Source organism: Spermophilus citellus, assembly GCF_964194105.1.
Source record: "Spermophilus citellus genome assembly, chromosome: 2".
Lineage (NCBI taxonomy): Eukaryota > Metazoa > Chordata > Mammalia > Rodentia > Sciuridae > Spermophilus > Spermophilus citellus.
In genome coordinates this window covers 189,135,081-189,155,603 of record NC_138183.1, presented here as the reverse complement: position 1 = coordinate 189,155,603, position 20,523 = coordinate 189,135,081, and the positions used below count along the sequence as shown (strand labels likewise).

The 20,523-nt window shown below is 47.5% G+C and overlaps 1 protein-coding gene across 1 annotated transcript in view; it reads right to left on the bottom strand.

Moving 5' to 3' along the window:
- Positions 1–20,523, bottom strand: part of TENM4 (teneurin transmembrane protein 4) — a 710,670-nt gene that overhangs the window by 227,481 nt on the left and 462,666 nt on the right. Inside the window, exon 7 of the mRNA XM_081282209.1 lies at positions 9,186–9,441. Within this exon, the coding sequence (XP_081138335.1) occupies positions 9,186–9,441 (256 nt within the window). The remainder of the gene's footprint in view (positions 1–9,185; positions 9,442–20,523) is intronic.

Below are 20,523 nucleotides of genomic sequence, written 5' to 3'. Positions count from 1 at the left end.
CTGGGGCCCAGGGGAGGCATACAAGCTCAGGGCCAGACCATCTGGGTTCAGTTCCCAGGTCCATCCTTCACCTGCTCTCAGTAGGTAAGTGGATTCTCTGAGCATCCCTGAAAGGGGATAACTGCTCACATGATAGACCCTCAAGTGTAATTTGGATAACTTCTCTGACCTCAACCCTCTCTAGTCCTTCCCAGGGCCCATAAGATCTTGCAAGATCTAGCTTTCCACCACTTTTCAAATCTCCTATTCTAGACTACAGATACACTGCCCTCTTGCATTTCTAAAATAAGCTAAGCCATTGTGTTCATCTGCCAGAATCATCCTTCTGCAATGGCCTGCGTGGGTTACCTCTTTCCTCCTCAACTAGGACCTTCTCACCCTGCTAGAGCAGCTCCTACTCACTTCCCAACCACTGCTGGCCCTAGCACTGCCTTCTTCTCTCTCCTCTCTGCTTGCCCCTCCCCGCAAAACCGTTAAGCCCTATGAATAATAAAACTGCACAGGGGCCAGGGAGTGATGATGGGGAAGCCATAAACGTATATATGTTTATCTGCTAATTGTGTTTCTTCCTAATGCAATTCAATTTCCACGAGGCAGGAGTCTTATCTGTCTTGTTCACTACTATGTGCTCGGAGTCTTAGAGGAATGCCTGGCACATAGGGACTAAATAAATCTGTGCCGAGTGTTGCTGAATTTGGGGTACATGGACCATGTGCTTAATTGAAGATAGCAGCAGGTGGCATTTATTTTTATTTCTTCCATTCCCTGCACTTCCAGAGGGAGTTTCTGTCTCTCTGCAGCCCACACAGCCCAGCATGAGCAGCCCCACCCATCCCTGCACAGAGGAAGAGTTCTGCTGCCCCCCTGGGACTGGGGCTGGCTGCACAGGCCACTCCCCAAAACACCTGGGAGTTTGGCTAGGGTCACCAGGACACACTGTGCTCTGAGAGTCAGGTCTGTGTCTCAGACACAAATAAATAAATAAGTATGTTTTCAGAGATAAACAAGAGGATGAAGATCAAAATGTTAAAGGCAGGGATTGTCAAGTGCCGAATCGCATGTTTTTTTTAACTTTTATATTTTAGAAAGAAACTTATTTCTAAAAAGGGAGAGAACTGGCAATGTTGGCAGTTGTCTTCTAAAAGTACAGGTCTGTTAGGATCAGGGAAGAAGCAGTGCAACAGAATAAAGGATTTCTACAGCAATAGGGGGCCAGACCTCCTGAAAGAGCTTTACAAACATACTAGCTTGGATATAAATTATTTAGATCCCTTGGGAACCTGGGTGGGATTTGTGCACTTGCTGTAAATGATGGATGTTCAGAATGTTACTACTACCTTAAGATAGTCTTTTTCTCTTCTTGTAAAACTTAGTTCTGGGCCAAATTGTTTGTGCTCATTTAACTGATGAGGAAACCGAGCCCCAGAAACACATATATCCTGCTCCTGTACACACAGCAAGATAGCACTGAAGCTGAAATGAAAACCCAGTGCCCTGGCTGCCAGCTTAAGGACATTCCCTAAGTTACCTGACCACCACCCTGCTCCTGCTACCCTGCAACACTCTGTGTGCCAAGTTCTTCTAAGAAACAATGGCTGTGAGAATTCCTCCTTGGGAACCTAAGCTGTTGAGCCCTCCCGGGTCAGGGTCCTGCATGGTCTCCTGCTCACTACTACTAGGGGCTCTCAGGAATGGACACCTGATTCATTTGACCTTCACTTTGATGGGTGTTACTATCTCTCTGACAGATATGGAAACTGAGGCTCAGGCAGATGAAGTGACTGCCCAGGGTCATTTGGCAAGGAAAGGCAGGGATGGGACTCAAACCAAATATCTGACCACCAGATGCCCTTCAAGAAAGAGGTCACCAGCTCTTACACTCAGGTGCTGTTCCGTTCTTGTAGCCCTTCTCAGAGTGGAGAGGAGACTGGGTCCACTTTATGCCTGGACTAATCCCTGAGCTGCCTGAAGCAGGAACTTCCAGGCCTGTGACCCAGGGCAGGTTGAGTTTATTCGCAAGGGCAGAAATGGCTTCAGGAAAGAAGTGCCCAGAAATCGCAGAGGCAGCCATCCCCCCAGACGTCCCTGTTCAACAGCCCATCTCTACACAATGAGCCTGCTATCCTGGACTGTGTTCCTGCCCACAAGACTCTGGGACAGCTACCACTGCATCTGAATCTCACCATCCCCCAGTGAGGTAGGACAGGCAGGATTCAAACCTGTCTGAGACCCCATGGTGTGCAGGGGATCAATGACTCCATCAAGACCACAGTCAGTTTTGGGGCTGGCATTTGAACAAATAAAGGAAGAAACAAAAAGTGCACTGGGAGATCCTTCCAAAATCCCATCCCATAATTCCACTTTTGAACTTAAAGGATGCTGATAGCTAGCTACTCATCCCCACTTCTACCACTCCCGCCCCCATGGCCACAGGGAAAAGTGCAACCTCCTTTCATGTGACTCAGGTCCTCCAATGTCCATCTCCTTTGCTGACATCTTCATGAGACCACCTGTGCTCCCATTTCACTCAACTATTTACCACCTCTCCAAAATGACACATTCTCTCCCAGCTCTGGGCTTTTTTACTCAATTCCTCAACTCAGAATTCCATTTTCCCCTGTAAACTCCTACCTGTGGATGCCTTTACAAGCTACTTTCAGTAATTAGGAAGTCGGCTTTGGGCAGTCATGGGTTGCAAGGGCTCTGAGCCACCCGGCCTGGGTACCTGGCCCTATTATTTGCTGGCTGTGGACTTTAGGCAAGTAACTCAGTCTTCTGCCTTTCAGATCCTTCATCTCTAATGGGCATGCTAATAAGACAACCTACTTATGTGGAAAAGAGTTAACATGCAAGAAGGGCTGCTATCAGGCGGGCTCTTGGCTGGCATCTGGGAACTGAGGTTTTAGGAGTGTTCCCACTATGCCCTGACCGGAACAGCTGGCTCAACCTGCATAAACTATCTGCAAAAATAACATGGTTAATGCTGAATACCTGCCTTCCTTCTGGGATTCTGGAATTTTCCAGGCAGAGGGCCCACATGACCAGCCCCTAGTAAAAACCCTGGGCACCGAGAACCTAAAGAGCTCCCTGATTGGCAGCATTTCAAGTGTTGCCATACCTATTGAGGACTGAGGACTATGGAATTGCATCTGGTTTGATGTCTCTGGACTTCACCTCATGCTCCATTCTTTTGCTGCTGTTGCTTTGTATCCTTTCACCTTAATAAAGTGGACCCTTGATCTGGCTATCCATGAGTCCCATGAGCGCTACTACTAAATCTGGAGATGGTTGTGGGGACCTGAAGAGATGACCTATGGGGGACTTGTGATGATAAAAGGGTAAAGTGGGAAGTCTGTACCCAGTAAGGATTCTATGAGGGTTTGTTGATGGCTACTTGATGCTCCCAAGTAGAGGGAACCACACCTGGCCCTCGGCTGAGGGTGTGCATTCTATCAGAATACTATGTGGCATGTCTGCCTCCCTCCACAGCTCATGAGCTTCTTAAATGGCAGTGCTCTGTGTTTTAAGCATGTTTGTGACTGAACAACAGCGGAGGCTGTCCAATCTAACTCAGCAATGCTCAAGGGTTGCATTGGCCCATGAGAAGTCACTGTGAGCCATTCTGGGACCCACCCCCAGGCTGGCCCAGAGGCCATCAGGTAGCCCCATTCTAAGGGTGGAAAGGCTGTTCCAAAAATGCAGTGTGACCACAAAATGGGCCCCAGGCTCCCAAACCAGGCCTGAGATCAGCTGAGCCATGGCAGAGGTCTGGCAAGCCTTCTGCTCTGACTTCTCCTTCATCTGACAGGAGCCTGATGGGTTATTAATCAGACAGTCTCAGAGAAATCAATTAAGCATCTGATGCTGCGCAGTGAGAAAGAAGTGGATCAGGGTTTGGGGGACCCTGAACACATGGCCCTCTGAAGAATGGATCACAGAGTCATCTGTGTGGCTTAAAGCAGCATCTCACCCCAGCTCTAGGAAGCATGAGTAAGCCAGGTCCTCCCTGGGGGGCCCAAGCAGCCTTGGGGATCACAAGAGGTGCAATGGGAACGGAGCATGGAACACCCCTACAGAAGCCCTCTCTCTCCTCCATCCTTCTGCTAGCCTTTCTTTTTCTGCCAACATAAATGTAATCCCTCCTGGTCATCCTACCAGCTGTTACTTTATTTGCTTTAGACTCTCAACATGGACTCAGTTTGACAATTAGGGAAGGGGCTGTGACTATTTTTCTCTGGTACCAGGAGGCTCTCCTTCTGGTGGTGCTTAGCAAAAGCTATTTAGGACAACTGTCTCACATAAGGCCTGCTCACTCAGCTTCCAGGCCTCTCTCGGGCCCTCTGGTCCTCCACCTGGAGGACCCCTGCTTGCTCTTCAAACCTGTCGCACAGCATCAGGGTCACTGGGAAGCCAGCCCTTATCCCCACTCAAACTTAAGTTACCTATATTTATAATTATTTGTTCCATCACTCATTCATTTTACCTGTGTGTTAATATTTATCAAGCACCTTCTCTCTTATGGCCACCACCGAGTCCTGTGCTGGGAATCCCAAGCAATGAGAACACAGCACACTCCCTACACTCACCTCGGCCACAGCACTTATCCTACTGCAAGAGTCTGTTAATTCATAGTGGGCACTCGTGAGTATTAACTGAATAACGAGTACTAAATTTTCTGACGTTAATATGTTATTAATACAACAGCCTTACAAAGGTGTTGTGGATTAAAGGTGACTGTCAATTCTTTGACACTTCTCCCATTGAGATGCGAGGTCTGTTTCCACTCCCCTTGAAGCTGCCTGGTCCATGACTGCTTTGACCAACAAACTATGGTGGAGGTGATGCTTTGCCAGTTCCAGGCCAAGTCTCTTGGAGGATCAATGGCTTTTGTCCTGTTACCTTGAAATCCTGAGTCACAGAAAAATGAAATACAACTGTCCTGCTTAGGAGAAGCCCTGAGATTGTCAGAGAGAGACGGGTCCTGCTGAGTGCAGCTCTCTGCCCCCAGCAGGTGTCAGCTCCCAGCTGACACTCAGCACCATGTGGAGTGAGCCAGCTGGGCCCTTCCTGAACTCCCCACTCATCCAGTTAAATATTATTGGCTGGATGTTTTCTAAGCCACTAAGTTCTGGCTAGATTGTTATGCAGTAATATATAATCAGAACAGGAAGTTACTATTATTTTCTCCATTTCAGAGGTCACGAAGTTTAAGTCCCAGCTAATGTGTATGAGGTGGGAGTTTGAGCATAGGGTGCGTCTGACCCTAACATCTGTGCCATGAACCACTTGCTATGGTCAATGGACTGTCACTTATGCCCTTTGAATACCAGGCCACACATGGTGTGCAAAGTATGAGAAGGGGTAGAACTCCTCCATTCTCTTAACTCCTTTGGTGAATAAGGACACTCCAAATGACTTCTTCACAGGTTGACCTCGGGAGGCAGACATACGTGAAAAGAAGGGAAATCGCCTTTGCAGTATGACTTTTACATGCCAGGCTCTGTGCTGTGTGCTTCTTAAATGATATCTCAATTCTTCTTCCCAACCTCCTTGAGAAGCTTGGATTCTTATCTCAAGTTATAGAGCAGGGAATCAAAGTTCAGAGATGTTAAGGAACTTGCCCAGGCACTGAGCATTAAAGCTGAGGTAAGAACGAAGCTCCACCTGACTTTAAAGCCCACAGTCTTTCCATCTGGCCAAGCTGGTCAGCTTGTGATTCTACCTGGAAGATTTGTCACTAATCCCTCTTAAACTCTACCTTTTAGTTTAATGCCGTGCACCAGTTAAGGTCAGTATAAAGACCCTGGGTTCTGATTGTGTTACCCACCATATCAGATATTTCTCTCAGCTGCCATTCATCCTTCGTGACTCTGGGGTCACAAAGGGAAGCTTTCTCAAACATTTCATGTAGAGCATCAAGAATAAGTAATGCTTGGCTAGATCCAAAAGTGAGGAAGAGGGGCTGAGGTTGTGGCTCAGCGGTAGAGCGCTTGCCAAGCATGTGTGATGCACTGGGTTCCATCCTCAGCCCCACATAAAAATAAAATAAAGGTATTGTCTTCACCCACAACGGAAGGGTGACTCTGGCAGAGCTCAGAGTCCCTGTAAAGGTGCAGAGGCATGAAAGGGCTGGGGACTGGGGGAGATGCTTATACAGGCTGTTAAATATATTCAATGTAACATTTATGTCATTGTGTGATGTATATACATGGATATATGTACAAAATGGTGTGAGTACATATGTACACATTAACAACATTTACCTTTTGGAGGTAGATATGGTGACTTTCTTTTCTTCTTACTTACTTCACTTGCTAACTGTTCTGTGATGAACATGTATTATTTGAGTGATAAAGTATAAAGGAAAAGAAAGCACAATTCCATGCAGCATGAGCAATGGTTGTGGGAGGGTAGAGGATCGGGGAGGCAGGCAAGCAGGGCTCATGAGGTGGGAGAGGTGAGCTGGGCCCACCTCTGCATCACACACTGTTAGGAAAACCACCCTGGCTGCTGGTCTCCTATCTCCCTTTCCCTGGAAAAACCTGGAGACTCAAAGTAGGAAGTCCTGCTTTGCCCCTAATTGAGAAAATAAACACCAAGACAAGGGAGTGGTGGCCGTGGTCCATGCAAAAATCAGAACCATTGATTAGCCACTGGCTTCTTTCTGCCATGTGCCACTCAATAAACACACTGGAAATAACGGAGACCCGATTAGCTGTCCTGGACAAGATGACAAACAATTATCCCACTCTATAACTGATGAGAGCAAAGGAGGCATGTAGGGAAAAGTCATGCACAATTTTAAATGAAGCCAACAGAAACAATATTAATTAAGAGAGGGATGGGGGCTGGTTGGGCCTCACCTCTGAGAAATGTGCTTTTGGAAAAATGACTCTACAGGAGTAAAGTGGCACAAATGGATGTTGATTTTCTTTCATTAGACACCACAAGCTCAATGTGCCAACACTGTAGTTGTGAATCAGGCAGAGTCAGAAGGGGACACCTTCCATATGTGGATCAATTTCACTTCCCGAAATGTGCTATGACTTTTGAGCTCTTCATATGTAATAAACAGAAGCTTAGAAAAATAAAATGTATGTTTCCCACTACTTTAAAGAAACAGGGCTGGGCACAATGGCACAGGCCATTTCTCCTGGTGACTGAGGAGGCTAAGGCAAGAGGATCAAAAGTTTGAAGCCATGATGGGCTCTGTGGTGCATGCCTGCAAACCCAGTAGCTTGGGAGGCTGAGGCAGGAGGATCGCAAATTCAAAGCCAGCCTCAGCAAAAACGAGGTGCTAAGCAACTCAGTGAGACTCTGTCTCTAAATAAAATACAAAATAGGGCTGGGGATGTGGCTCAGTGGTCGAGTGCCCCTGCATTCAATCCCTGGTATAATAATAATAATAATTATTATTATTATTTGAGGCCAGCTACTGCAACTTAGTGAGATCCTGTCTCAAAATAAAAAAATAGAAAGGGCTGGAGAAGTAGCTCAATGGTAGAGTATTCCTGGGTTCAATCCCCAGTACTGCAAAAATAGATATATAGCTGGGCACAGTAGTGCACACCTGTAATCCTAGTGGCTTGGGAGGCTGAGGCAGGAGGATCTAGAGTTCAAAGGCAGCTTTAGCAGCTTAGCGAGGCCCCAGGCAACTCACTGAGACTCTAAATCTAAATGAAATACAAAAAAGGGGATGTGGTTGGGACTGGGGTTGTGGCTCAGTGGTAAAGCACTTGCCTAGAATGTGTGAGACCCTGGGTTCGATCCTTAGCACCACATATGAATAAACAAATAAAGTAAAAAATCCATTGGCAATTAAAAAGTATTTAAAAGCCTGGGAGGGATGTGGTTCAGTGGGTAAGCACCCCTTGGGTTCAATCCTCAGTACTGGAAAAAAAAAGATATGTAGATAGGGTAGAAGATGAAGTGGTACCACTGTGTCCCCCAGGATACTCTGCCTTCAGTGTAGAGAGCAGGGAAAGGCCATGCCCTCCCCATAGTCAATAGTGCTCATCTCAGAGTAGTAGGGTGACAGGTAAATTGAATTCTCCTCTTTGTATCTTCCTGCATATTCTACAGTGAGCTGTATGGTTTTTATAATCATTAAAAATGTTTCATTTGGGGGCTGTGGCTGTGGCTCAGCAGTAGCACACTTGCCTGGCATGTGAGAGGCACTGGGTTCGATTCTCAGCACTGCGTATAAATAAAAAAAATAAAGGTCTATCAACAACAAAAAAATAATTTTTAAAAATGTACTAAAAAAAATGTTTCATTTTGGAAAAATAGTGGCTAAGTAGTGGCTAGAGAACTCAGACTGACTGATTGTCCCTGAGCTGAGGGAAGCATTCCAACACATGGTTGGAATAAAGAAGAAATCTGGGGTGTTGGGAACAGCACTGGACAGCGAGTCAAGAAAACAGGGTTCAAATCTGAGTTGTGCATTACCTGCCCGTGTGACCCTGAGCTAGGATCTGCTCTAATTCTTATTTTCCAAAACTCCCAAATGGGGGTCATCCTAGCAAGCCCCATCTCATGAAGGTGGAGGATTGCATAATACCACACATTGAAAGCCCTTGCAACCAACACTGATCCTCAGGGGTCACTAGGGCTTTGGGTATAAAGGGGATAGGACAGCAGGAGAGGATGAGGGGAGGGGAACTGGGGTTTATTGAACACCCACCCAGGTCAGACAGGCCTGATGTTAGGCATAGGGTGATGAAATCATGGTAGAAACAGGAGAGGAGAGGACCCCAATCAAACCAGAACTGAGAGCCTGCTTTTGTCACACCTGTGGCTGCTTCCTTTGCACACATCGGCTCTCGCCTACTTCTAAAGCTGCCCTACCCAGTCGGCATCATGACCATTTCAGAGAAGGGAGACAAGGGAGCGATGGTCCAGCCACTGGACCAAGGTCATCCCTTCCTTCGGGAAGCAGCAGGCTAGCAGCGGATCTTAGGTCTGACGGTTTCCAAAGCCCATGATCTTTCTGTTCCGTATTCTGTTCCGCCTTTTCTCGTGCAATCTGAGAATCACATCCTAAGGCTGTGCACCTGACCCCAGCCTCTCTGATCAGGAAGGAGGCAGGGACACAGACCACCCCAACAGGCCACCCGAAGAGGTCGGTCTCAGGTATAATGGCCCCCACCTGCCCAGGTCCCCAGCGGGCACCCCCCGGCAAGCACCTGGTCTCCAGCGGGATGTTGCTGTTGAGCAGCCAGTTGTCCTGGGCGTGGGCGGGCTCCTGGGCGCCGCCTGCAGGGGGCTCTCCAGAGAGGGAGTGGTCCGTGGGGGCGGGGCTGGGGTTGCTCCTCGGAGTGAAGTTGCCCCGATTCAGAGAGTTGATGGAGGCTGCGTGGTGCTGGTTGGGGGTGTGGGCATGGGAGAGTGGTGGCGGCGGAGTCCTGAGCCGAGGGTGGTTCTGCAGGCCTCCTGGGTGATCTGGAACACAAACATGGCCAGGTCAGAGGAGTAATGAGCTAGCTGGACCCTGCCCCTCCGCTGGAGGAGCAGCCCCGGAGGGCTGAACAAGACCATGGGGAAAGACTGAAACACTCTGGGTGTTAGCAATGATCTAGATTAAAGCATTCGATCAAGATTTAGTTGACCCATGTTTACTGAGCACCTACTATTCTAGGTATGTGTGTGGGGAAAGATGAACAGAATAAAAGTTCTGGACCCAACCCATTGAGCTTAAATTCTAGCCAGGGGAAAAAAAAACAGACAAGATTCAAAACAAAACAAAAAACTAGCTGCCCATGTCAGCAACTTCACTGTGCTTCTCTCATACTTTTAGAGCTTTAATTTTTAAAATGTGGTTCTGGACCAGAAGCTTCAACATCACCAGTGGGTGTGATAATGTGTTTGAGATGAAAGTTCTGGGGTCCATCTCCAGGCTTATTGAGCTTTGTGGTGAGGCCCAGTAATCTGATTTCACAAAGCCTCCAGGGCTGAGTTGATAAATATGAGAACACACAGAGTAAGGAAGGAGACTATGGCCTGGGTATGCGCAGGCACTGCTGAAATCCTAGACCAAGTGGCTTCAGAGAGAAGATGACTTTTGAGTCAAGTGAGCCCTCCTGGTGTCTGGGTGGTTAAAAACTACTATTAACATTTATTGAACACATACTATGTTAACAGGCACTCTTCTGAGCCCTCTACATGTAGTCATTCAGCTAATTTATCATACTGCAGAGCAGGTACTGTTTTTTTCTTCCCATTTTACAGATGAGGAGATTGAAATCAATCTTTTATTTATTCCTTTCAGTTATCCAGAGCAACAGGTATTATTATCATAAATTTATAAGTGAAAACCTTAGTCTTGGAGCAGGTAGGTAAAGTGCCCAAGGGTATGTGGTTAAGTAGTTGCTATTGACAAATAAAGCAAATAAAATTCCTGGTGATGCCGTGAATGTGGCCAGTCTAGAGGTAAATGTTTACCATCCAGATAAGCTATGTATACAGAGAGCTTAGTCTTTCTATGCTGAATATATTATGGGGTAAAGAAGTTAGGAAATTAGATTCTAGTGTAGATTCTGCCATTTATTAAACACATAACCACAGACAAGCCTCTTAACCTCTTAGAGCCAAAGTTTTCTCGCCTGCAAGATGGGACAGATAGTTTATTGCAAGGAATGACAGAGCTATGAGGAAATTAAATGACACAATCAGTGGGAAAGAAATATTTTTGAAGTTCACAGTTTACAAAGTACTCTGCTTTGCTTGTTGTTCATGAACATTCTTTATTTTGCAAAGGAGACTAAGAGTCTGAGAGAGCAGGATTCAAACCACAGTGGGTGCCATATTCCAGAGGGTGTGCTCTTTCTGGGATCAGGGACGGCTTTCTGAAGACTGCAAGTACAGCAGAACACGAAGCCTCTCAGTGATGTGGATTTAGTAGTGGAAGATGCATCACTCTCTGCTTTTTAGGTAACCCCGTCTTTCATACCAAGGAGTTATAAAGCAAATCTGGTGTGGAATTTGGGGTGGGGGTGTTAGGAGAGAAAGAGGGAAAGAGACAGGCACTAGAGTGGGTCACTTCCCATGCAAGCTGCCACCTTCAGCATGGATCCTACATGGGCGATGGAGCCACTGGGATCTGATGCAGGCCTGGTGCTCAGCCTCACCTTTCCCCCGCCCCACTCCAGACACACTTCCTCTCAGAAGCCAGGAGTCCACTGAGGCAGTTCAAGTGTTTGAAACCTCAACCTCCATGAGGAGAGTTGCCAGGATAGCCACAGGATGTGAATGGTACCCCCAGAAGATGGGCAGTGCTAAAGTCCTGGGCCAGAAGGGAGCTAGCAGGATGCCCTTTGATGGGAGGGGACAGTACCTGGAAGCCAATATGACCTGTCTGGCAGTGCCCCACCCCCACCCCCACCCAGAGAAACCTTGGGCCAGGGAGACTGCAAAAATGGACAGGGTCATTTGTTTAGTCTAGCTGTCCTCAGGCAGCACTTTAATGGAAACAGAGCCTGGGACAGAAGCCAGCAGCAGAAGTAACTGCCTGGGCTGACTGACTGCCCCCACGCCAGCCCACCAGAGTAGAGGGGGCAGTGACTAATCCAGTACGGCCAGCTGGGAGAGATAACCCAGTCCTTGCTCCTGCCCCCTCCCAGGAGTCAACCTCGAGGCGTGTCACTTGATATTAATAATGGCTGTGATGGAAGTGAGCCCCTACTCTATGTTTTCGCATTCTTAACTTTTCTGATGTGCACAGCAACCTCTAGAGGATGGTGTTCACATCATTCCCATTTTACAGGTGAGGTTGTTGAGGCTTACCACTAGTAAGTGGTCCTCATAAATCCAAAGACTAAATTCTGTCTTCTAAGCCTTGTGTAAAACACAGGCTGTCTTAGTCCATGGCTGAAGGCAGTAAGAATGCCCTTAGGGAAGAGAGTAGGGTCCGGGGTCTGACAAGCTGGTCTGTGAGGCTACAGACTCGCTTTGTGACTTAGTAAGGACCTCAGGCTAGACCTTGATACTGTTCAGAAGCCCGCCAAGGCTGCTGATCTACTGAGATTTCAAGTATAAGGTCACTGGTCACAGATCTAAAAACTCACTCTAAAAGAAATTTCTCCTGTGGGGACAAGGAAAGTTCTGGTCCAAATCCTCTATTTTTTGAAGCTGAGTTCAATTGCCGCCTATCTATTGCCTCCCTGGGTCCCTCCCCAAGTTCTCTTCTCCTCAAACACCGGCTACAGCGGACCCACCCTCTCCCCACTGTCTCCTCGGGGATCATGTGCACTTTTGTCCCTGTTCTGCCTTCCTAATAGAGGTGAATACCCTGTGGCTCTGTGTGGGGCAACTGCAGGTCCCAGAACTGAGTGGATGGGCATGACAGGCTTCTTGAGTGGGCAGCTTATGCGAGTGGCCTGGGCAGTCTGTCCAGGAGGGTATTGTTCCTTTGGAGTATGTTTGAATAGGAAAAAAGATAGGCCACCACCCTGGACCCTCCAGCCCTTGGGCCCACACAGACCCTTACTTACTTGCCTGGAGCCAGAGCTCCAGATGCTTGGCTGGGCCCTTCTCCTTCCCTCACCATTTCTGCTCTGAGAATCTTAAGAAAGGGGACCTTGCTGTTCCCAAGGGGAAAGCTCTGTATTGGGCAGCTCAGCAATGGAAACCTCACTTGCAAAGCTCTTTCACAAGGAGCAAATGTCTCCCCTGGTCTGCATCCTCCTTTCTGCTGCTGTGGCCAGGAGGGAAGGCAGGGGAGAGAGGCTACAGAGGCGCCTTCTTTGACCTCCTCTCCTTCCTGTGCTCCTCTTCAGAAGGAATTAGAATGAATTCATGCATTGTGCATTTACTGAGAGACTGTTCTGGGCCAGGTCTTGTAAAACAGGGTGCCGGGAATGAAACAAGATATATATATATATATATATATATATATATATATATATATATATATGGCTTAAGAGACCTCTCTTCTGGTTTCCACTTACTGGCCAACAACTCACTTCCCCTCCTCAGTCTGTGGTTGGTGCATTTGTGGGAGGGGCCGTGTACTCCGCCTTCATCACCTCTGGATGATGAAGAGTCATGGCCTTTGCTCAAGTGCCAAGTGTACAGTGGAGTCCTGAGGGAGGGGCTCACACTCCCTTGTCTCCATATCTCCAGTGGCAGAACAGAGCTGGGCCTGGTGCATGGGAAACCCTCAGCATGTGGTAAGGAGAGCAGCAGGTGAGGGGCTTGGCCCTTGTGCCTGCTCAGGTTCCTGCTTCTCTCCTGCTGCCTGGGAGTAAGCCTCCATGCATTTATAAAGCTCTGCTGCAAGTTCCAATTTACACCCTCTTCTTGCAGGTGCAGATACCAACTGCGTCTCTCCAGCAAGCCTGATGTGACTCTTTTTACTGTTATTTGTGCATAGCGTTGTCAATAAAGGTCTCTTGCTTATCTGAGTTTTGCAAGTACAGTTTTCTAGGGAGATTTTTTCTTTTTTCTTCCTACAAGTTCTCAGGGATATTTGCAGTTGCTGGTGGCTTCCAACACCTCAGACATTTCAAAATTTATATACACACAAATTCAGAACACCAAAAGCTCCTCGCTGCTACTTCCTGAACAGAGATCATAGGGAGTCTCCTTCAGAGTTCTGGGCCCAAGCAGTAAATCACAGAAAGGGATTGGATCTTGGTGTTAGACATTCCATAGTTCAAGTTTTGGTTATGCTACTTAGAAGCTTATAAACTGTGTGACCTTAATCAAGTCACTTAATATCTCTGGATTTTAGTTTTATAATCTAAACAGAGATAATACCTACTTTACAGGATTATTATGAGTATTAAATGAGATAATGTATGTGAGGTAAGCAGCACAGTGCCTGGAGTATTTTTTTTTAAAAAAATTATTAACTATTAATCCATAGTCATGATAAAGGGATGTCGAATGAATAAATCATAAAGCACTAAATATCTCCATGGTGACCACTCTTCAGCATTTATAACAGGGGCCCCAAAGCAAAATACATTGAGAAAGAAGGAGCAGGAAAATAGCTAACAACCGAAGTGTGATACTCTTTTATTACTGCTGAGTCACCCTCTGGACAACCCACTGGCTCTTGGGAGCCTGGTCTCAGGAGGGCACCTGTGGTTCAACATGCAGGTCAGAAGTTGATGAGCATGACCAGTCCTGATGCCCACAGTGAAATCAAACACATGGGGTCTCCAAGTCTTCAAAGATGAGGGCTCATTTATTCATATATAAGCATCTAGATCAAACCAGCACTGTCACCCAAATCATGCCTCTCTGTCCAGTTTCCAGGTGTGGCATAGTGGGAGGACCCTGAGGTTGTTCAGTTCATCAGCAACATTAAATAGCTTTCATTGTGTGCAGGGACTTATGAATTATCAGAGGAGAGAGTCCCATTCTTAACAAGTAGCCAGTGTTTGGGGGACAGTTGGTAAAGAAAGGCACAAGGGCAGAGCTTGGGGGTCTCAGAGACCTGGGTTCAGCTTTAATCCTGTCTCTTATGGGAAAATTACTTAACTTCTCTGAGCCTCTAGTTACTCATCTATAAAATGTATTTATATTAGTAACTGCAATAAAAGGAGACAAAAGAAGACAGTCTGTTTTAGTCAGATTTTTCATCACTGTGACCAAAAGACCTGGCAAGAACAATTAGAAGAGAAAAACTTTATATGGTGCTCAACAGTTTCAGAGGTCTCAGTCCCTAGACAGCCCCATTCCTCAGGGCTCAAGGTGAGGGCAGAACAACATGGCAGAAAGCTGTGGCACAGGAAAGCACCTGGGAACATGGCACCAGGAATGGGAGGCATTGACTCTTCTCTCCAGATATAAACTATATGCCACAAAGCACGTCCCCACTGACTCACCCCCTCCAGCCCCACCCTGCCTGCCTTCAGTAGTTACCACCCAGCTAATCCCTGTCAGGGGATTGATTCACTGATTGGGTTAAGGCTCTCATAACCCAATCATTTCACCTCCAAATTTCTTGCATTGTTTCACACATGAGCTTTTGGGGGATACCTGATATCTAAACCATATCTATCATAGACTGATACAGAGATTCAGAAATAAGGGCTGGGGTTGTGGCTCAGTGGTAGAATACTCGTCTGGCAGGCTGGAGGACCTAGGTTCAGTCCTCAAAACCACACACACACACACACACACACACACACACAAACACAAACACATCAGAAATAAAGCAAAAGCAAATATGGTCCTTGGCATGGCTTTGAAATGTTCATAGTGTAGTTAAGATAACACACATATACACCCTGCACAAAATGGTGATCAGGATGAAATTGTCCATCACGGACATCGTCATTTATACCAGTTCACATGTGTAGGATACTCCATGCCAGACATTTTCTAAGTACTTATTTATTCATCCCTATCACAACTCTGTAAAGAAGGTACTATTGCCAGGCTTGGTGGCGCATGCCTATAATCCCAGTGACTCAGGAAGCTGAGACAGGAGGATCACAAGTTTGAGGCCAGCCTTAGCAATTTGGTGAGGCTTTAAGCAACTTAATGAGACCCTGTCTCAAATAAAAACTAGAAATGGCTGGGGATGTGACTCAGTGGTTGAGTGACCCTGTTACAAATAAATAAATAAATAAATAAATAAATAAATAAATAAATAAATAAATAGAAAGAAAGAAAGAAAGAGGAAAAAAGTACTATCATTGGTCCTCATTTTGTAGATGAGGACACTGAGACACAGAGAGGGTACATACTTTGCTTGAGATTACAAAGCCATGAGGTGATGGAGCCAGAATCTGAACTCTAGGCCCATGCTCGGAAGCACTCTGCTCATGCCCATCAAGAGAGGTGACACGAGCAGTTCTTGCATCCATACCTATCATGTGAGCACCTCCCGGGTCATGCTCATTGGCTCACACTACAGCTATGGAGCTGGAGCACACTGTGGCACAGCTGACTCTCGGGGTCAGGGAAGGTTTCCTGAGAAGTGATACAGGGCGTTCCAGGCAGAGAAGGACACATGTACAAGCGTTCAGAAGCCTGAGACAGCAGGACTGCTGGGGACACCTTTTTAAAATAGCATGGATGGTTGTAAGGGACAGTTGCTGGGGTGAGGTGGAGGCACTAGGGGAAGGCCCAGGGGGTGGTTGCCTGGAGGTGCCAGGCCAAGGAACTGGCCTTTATCTGGAGGGTAAGAGGGAGCGCCATTGTTGTGGTTTAGATGTGAGGAGTCCCCCAAAAGCTCATATGTGAGATAATGCAAGAGAGTTTAGAGGTGAAATGATTCTATTATAACAGACTTAACATAATCAGTGAGTTGATCCCCTGGTAGAGATTAACTGGGTGGAAATTATAGGCAGGTAAGATGTGGCCAGGGGAGGTGGGTCACTGGGGATGGGCCTTTGGGGTATATATTTTGTCCCTTGGGAGTGGACTCCCTCTCTGCTTCCTGGTACCACGTCCCCAGCTACTTTCCTCTCCCACACACTTCCTCCATGATGCTCTGCCTCACATCAGGCCCCAAGGAATGGAGTTGGCTATCTATAGATTGAGACCTCTGAAACGGTGAGCCTCAAAATAAACTTTTTCTCCTCTAATTGTTCTTTTCAGGCATTTTTGGTCTCAGCAGTGGAAAAACTGACTGAAACAGCTGTCGTCACATTAGCATCTGAGGGAGCTTCCTGGTGGCCCTGTGGAGGAGGAGGCAGGAAGGGCAAGCTACACGCAGGCCCTGACAACCCCGGGTGTCTTACTGATAGAAGATTCCAGCGGAGTACCTCACCATTTTTTAAAATAAGATCATACACTCAAGGAAAAGTCATAATCTCTCAGAGCCCTGGCTCAGGCAAAGGACTCAGACATGCCAATAACCCTGCGATTTGAGGTCAGTGAGGGGGGCAGGCAGGGTGCCCACACCATGCCCTGCAAAATGGCTGACAGTGCCCAGAGTTCTCCTTGCCATGGAGTTAATGATGGCCCCAGTGTGCACTGCAGTCATTCATCGGGCCCTAAAGATTGTCAGATATGAAAGATGACGGTATTTAATTACCATAAGACACAAAAATGCCGCTGCCTGAGAATGCACACAGAAAGAGTTATTTGGCTTCCATTGAAATGCCATTGACTACCCCTGACTCGGGATGGTGATGTAGCGGTGCTGAGAGTTTAGCTGATGAACCCTGGCCCACGAGACCAATTTCGAGAGGCCAGAAAGCTCTTTGTCACCACCATCGTCAGCCGCAATCTGATGGCCTGACTTCTAATCTTGGTTCTGCCTTCTTCAAGCTGTATAATCTCCAACAATTTATTCAACCTCTCCGAGTTTTAGTTTCTTCGTCTGTCAAATGTGTGTGTGGACACTGTGTAAACTGTGGAGTCCCACGCAAGAGTTAGAGAGAATGATCACCTGGACCTGGAGTGGATACAAACAGTGAAATGTAAAAAGCAACCCTGGGCCTGAGCATATGGCTCAGGTTGGATTTTTCGTGGTGTGTTCTCTGCCCATTCATTTCCTCCCTGAACAAAATGCTTTCTGTTCACTTTCCCTGACATCTTCCTAATGGCAAGTGTGCAGGGATTCTAAATGGTACTTGGCCTGGAACCCCAGATGCTTCACTGAGAGAGAAGGGCCTGGAAGTTAGGAGGATACCCTTCCACTTTTCTTACTGGGGGTTAAACAGAGCTCCTTGAGGTTGGAGTAGGGCTCAGGGTGTGGCTGTTTTTGCTTTCTTACTTACTTAGAACAGACTAAATAGACTATTTAAGTGCTTTGTAATTTAGAGATTGTAATGAGGGGACAGTGTATGCAAAAGCTTCATTGTTTGATGTGATGGTTCTCAAATAGGGGTGTGGGTGGGAGTGGAAGGGGGTGTTTTCCGGTTGTTAAAATGCCTGAGAAGTTCAACTGGCATTTGGTAGAAATGGTACCAGGAACCCTAAGTGTGTGGTGGGAGAGGTGAACGGTTACTGTCAGACTTTACTGGTGGCCTCCTCCACCCCTGTCCTGAGTTCCTGATCAGTCTCTGTTCTTCTCTAACTCCTTGGGACACCCTGGCTCTCTTGCCCTCTGTCTTTCAGATAGGTTTGGCTAAGTAAGAGCCTAGCAGTGTGCTGAAAAGTGGGAGAACTGAGAAACTGAGGTACCCTCTCCTGTGCCAGGCAGTAGTCACCTCCCTCAAGGCTACAAAGCTTAAAGATAATGGTTTGGGGAAGGGCGAGGACTGAAATGGAAGCTGAAGTAGAGTAGGGGTGAGGTGTATCAACAGAAGGGGAGAGGGCTGGGGTTGTGGCTCAGTGGCAGAGTACTTGCCTAGCATATGTGAGGCACTGGGTTTGATTCTCAGAACCACGTATCAATAAATAGAAAATAAAGGTCCATTGACAATTTAAAAATATTTTTAAAAAAAGAAGAAGGGGAGGGCCTCAGGTGGGGGGGGGGGCTGGCAGGAAGAAAGGCCCATGGCTGAAAGATAAGGGTGGAGGATGGCCCAGGGACATGGGTGCCTGCAGTGGGAATCTGGCAAGGGGCCACAGGATGAGATCGGGACTCCCTTTCAGCTTTAAGGTTGTTCAGAGGGCTCACCCCAACTTCCAGTTTTGAAAGCCAAGAGTACTCACAAGAGTGAGCCCGGAGCCCCAGGCTTTGTTAAATACACAGCAATGAGTTCTCTGCTGGGTGGGTTCTTGACACCGTATCCTGCTGCCTCCAAGTAGATAATTAGGGAAAGAGCAGAGTTTCAGAATCTCTGAGACAGCATAGTCAGTGTTGCTGTCTATTCCAGGGTCACGGCAATTCAGTCACAAACTAAGCCAAGAGCATCAATGCCTATCCCTTCTAAGCATGGTGCGTGCATGAATGCCTTGGAACTATCTTCCCACATACACTCAAACTTGATTCTTGTGTTTGTCCCCATTGGTGAAAATACACTGTGTGGTCTTGTTCAAGGCACTTAACCCATCTGAGTCCTAATTTCCTTGGTTGATAAATAGGAAAAAGAGGTAGAGGGAGTTCCCTCCAGTTTTAAAATCTAAGTCTTTGTCACTTTGGGCAGATGAACGTGTGTTACTGGTTAATGAACCTCTGCCTGCAGAAGATGTGCTGGGCACCTGGGCACCAGACAAGCTGAGAGGTGGACGGGGAAAAAGAGGAACATGGGGATTCCTGCCACTTCCCCCTCCCCACTTCCCTGCCTTCATTCCTTTGATGAACTTCACTCTCCGTAGGCCTTGAGCTTGATCCTGGAGACACAGAGAAGGGCTAGACAGCTCCTGCCTGTAAAACCTGAACAGACTTGCTTGGAAAGGCCAGTGCAGCCAAGGGCCGGGGGATCTCTTCTGGGTACAAGCTCTCCCCCAACTTAAAGCCAAGTCTACCTCAAGGCAGAACTTGTCCTGGGAAAGCTTTCTGTCTGTCAAATGAGTTTTCCTTCTTTCCACAGTCACCTTCTGACCCTTTTCAAAAGTGATCTGACCCGTAAACAGTTAGGTCAAACCCCAAATCAATAAGGAACCTCAGTTGACAGCTAAGACAGGAGTGTGTGTGTGATGGGGGTGGAGTTCAACTCAACAGGAGCCGTGGTGTGCTGAACAGGTAAGCTCATGGAAATGGACATAGGCTGCATTCACTGAGGTGAAGCACGGGGTACAGGGAGGTGATGGTCAGGGGGGTTGATGGTCATGCTAGGCAGATTAGCCGGGGCAGGTCCAGAGGAGGAACTTCTGCACTGTGGGTCAACTCATCAGAGAAAGCTGGCCCTCCTCTGAGTCAATCCTCTCCCCGAGGTTCTTGGATGGGGAAGGGCTTAGAGACAGCACTCCTGTGGGAGCAGGTAGAGGAGCCTGGAGAGGGAAGGGCTTAAAGTCCAGCTGAATCCTGCCAGATGCCTTAGGACAGCTCTTCAGTCTCCTGGCCACTGCCCACATGATGCACATGACAGAAGATTCCCAGCTCTGCCATCAACTTTCTCTGCGACTTTGGAAAGTATCCTCTTTTCTCTGGGCCCCAATTTAGCTATCTGAAAAACAGGGTCCCCCCATTTTTAGAGGCTCTCCTGCAGTTTCTTCCAGCCTTTCAGAGTCTGATTCCTCACGGAGGTCTTTGGTCTTCTCAGGAAAGATCCTCCTGCTGTCTTCAAACAGCTACAGGGTGGAAGTCGGGGCAGATCTGCCCCACAGGGCTTTCAAAAGATGAATCGGGACCAGGTTTAGAAGTTACTTGGAGCCAACAGTGGTTCCGTTTAAGAAAACCTCTTCCCATCAAGCTCTAGGTACTGAATGGGCCGCCTCTCCAGGTATCCACCTGAAGCGGCCACCTTGACCTCTGCCTGGAACTCCAGACTCCAGCACTCTAACTCAAAGTGCAGAGTTGACCTGCACGCCTCTCTGCGCTCCCACCCCTGCTCTACCCCTCCTGGTGTTTCTGCTCTCACCGCCACCAGCTGGGGGCAGAACCACCACCCCAGGCCTGGGGCTTTGCCATCGCCCCCACCCTCTTTTCCAGGTTCAATAGCTTAGCAATGACACCAGATCCTCTCCCTTTACCTTCCAGGTATCTGTTGAAGCCTCTCCTCCCCCACTGCC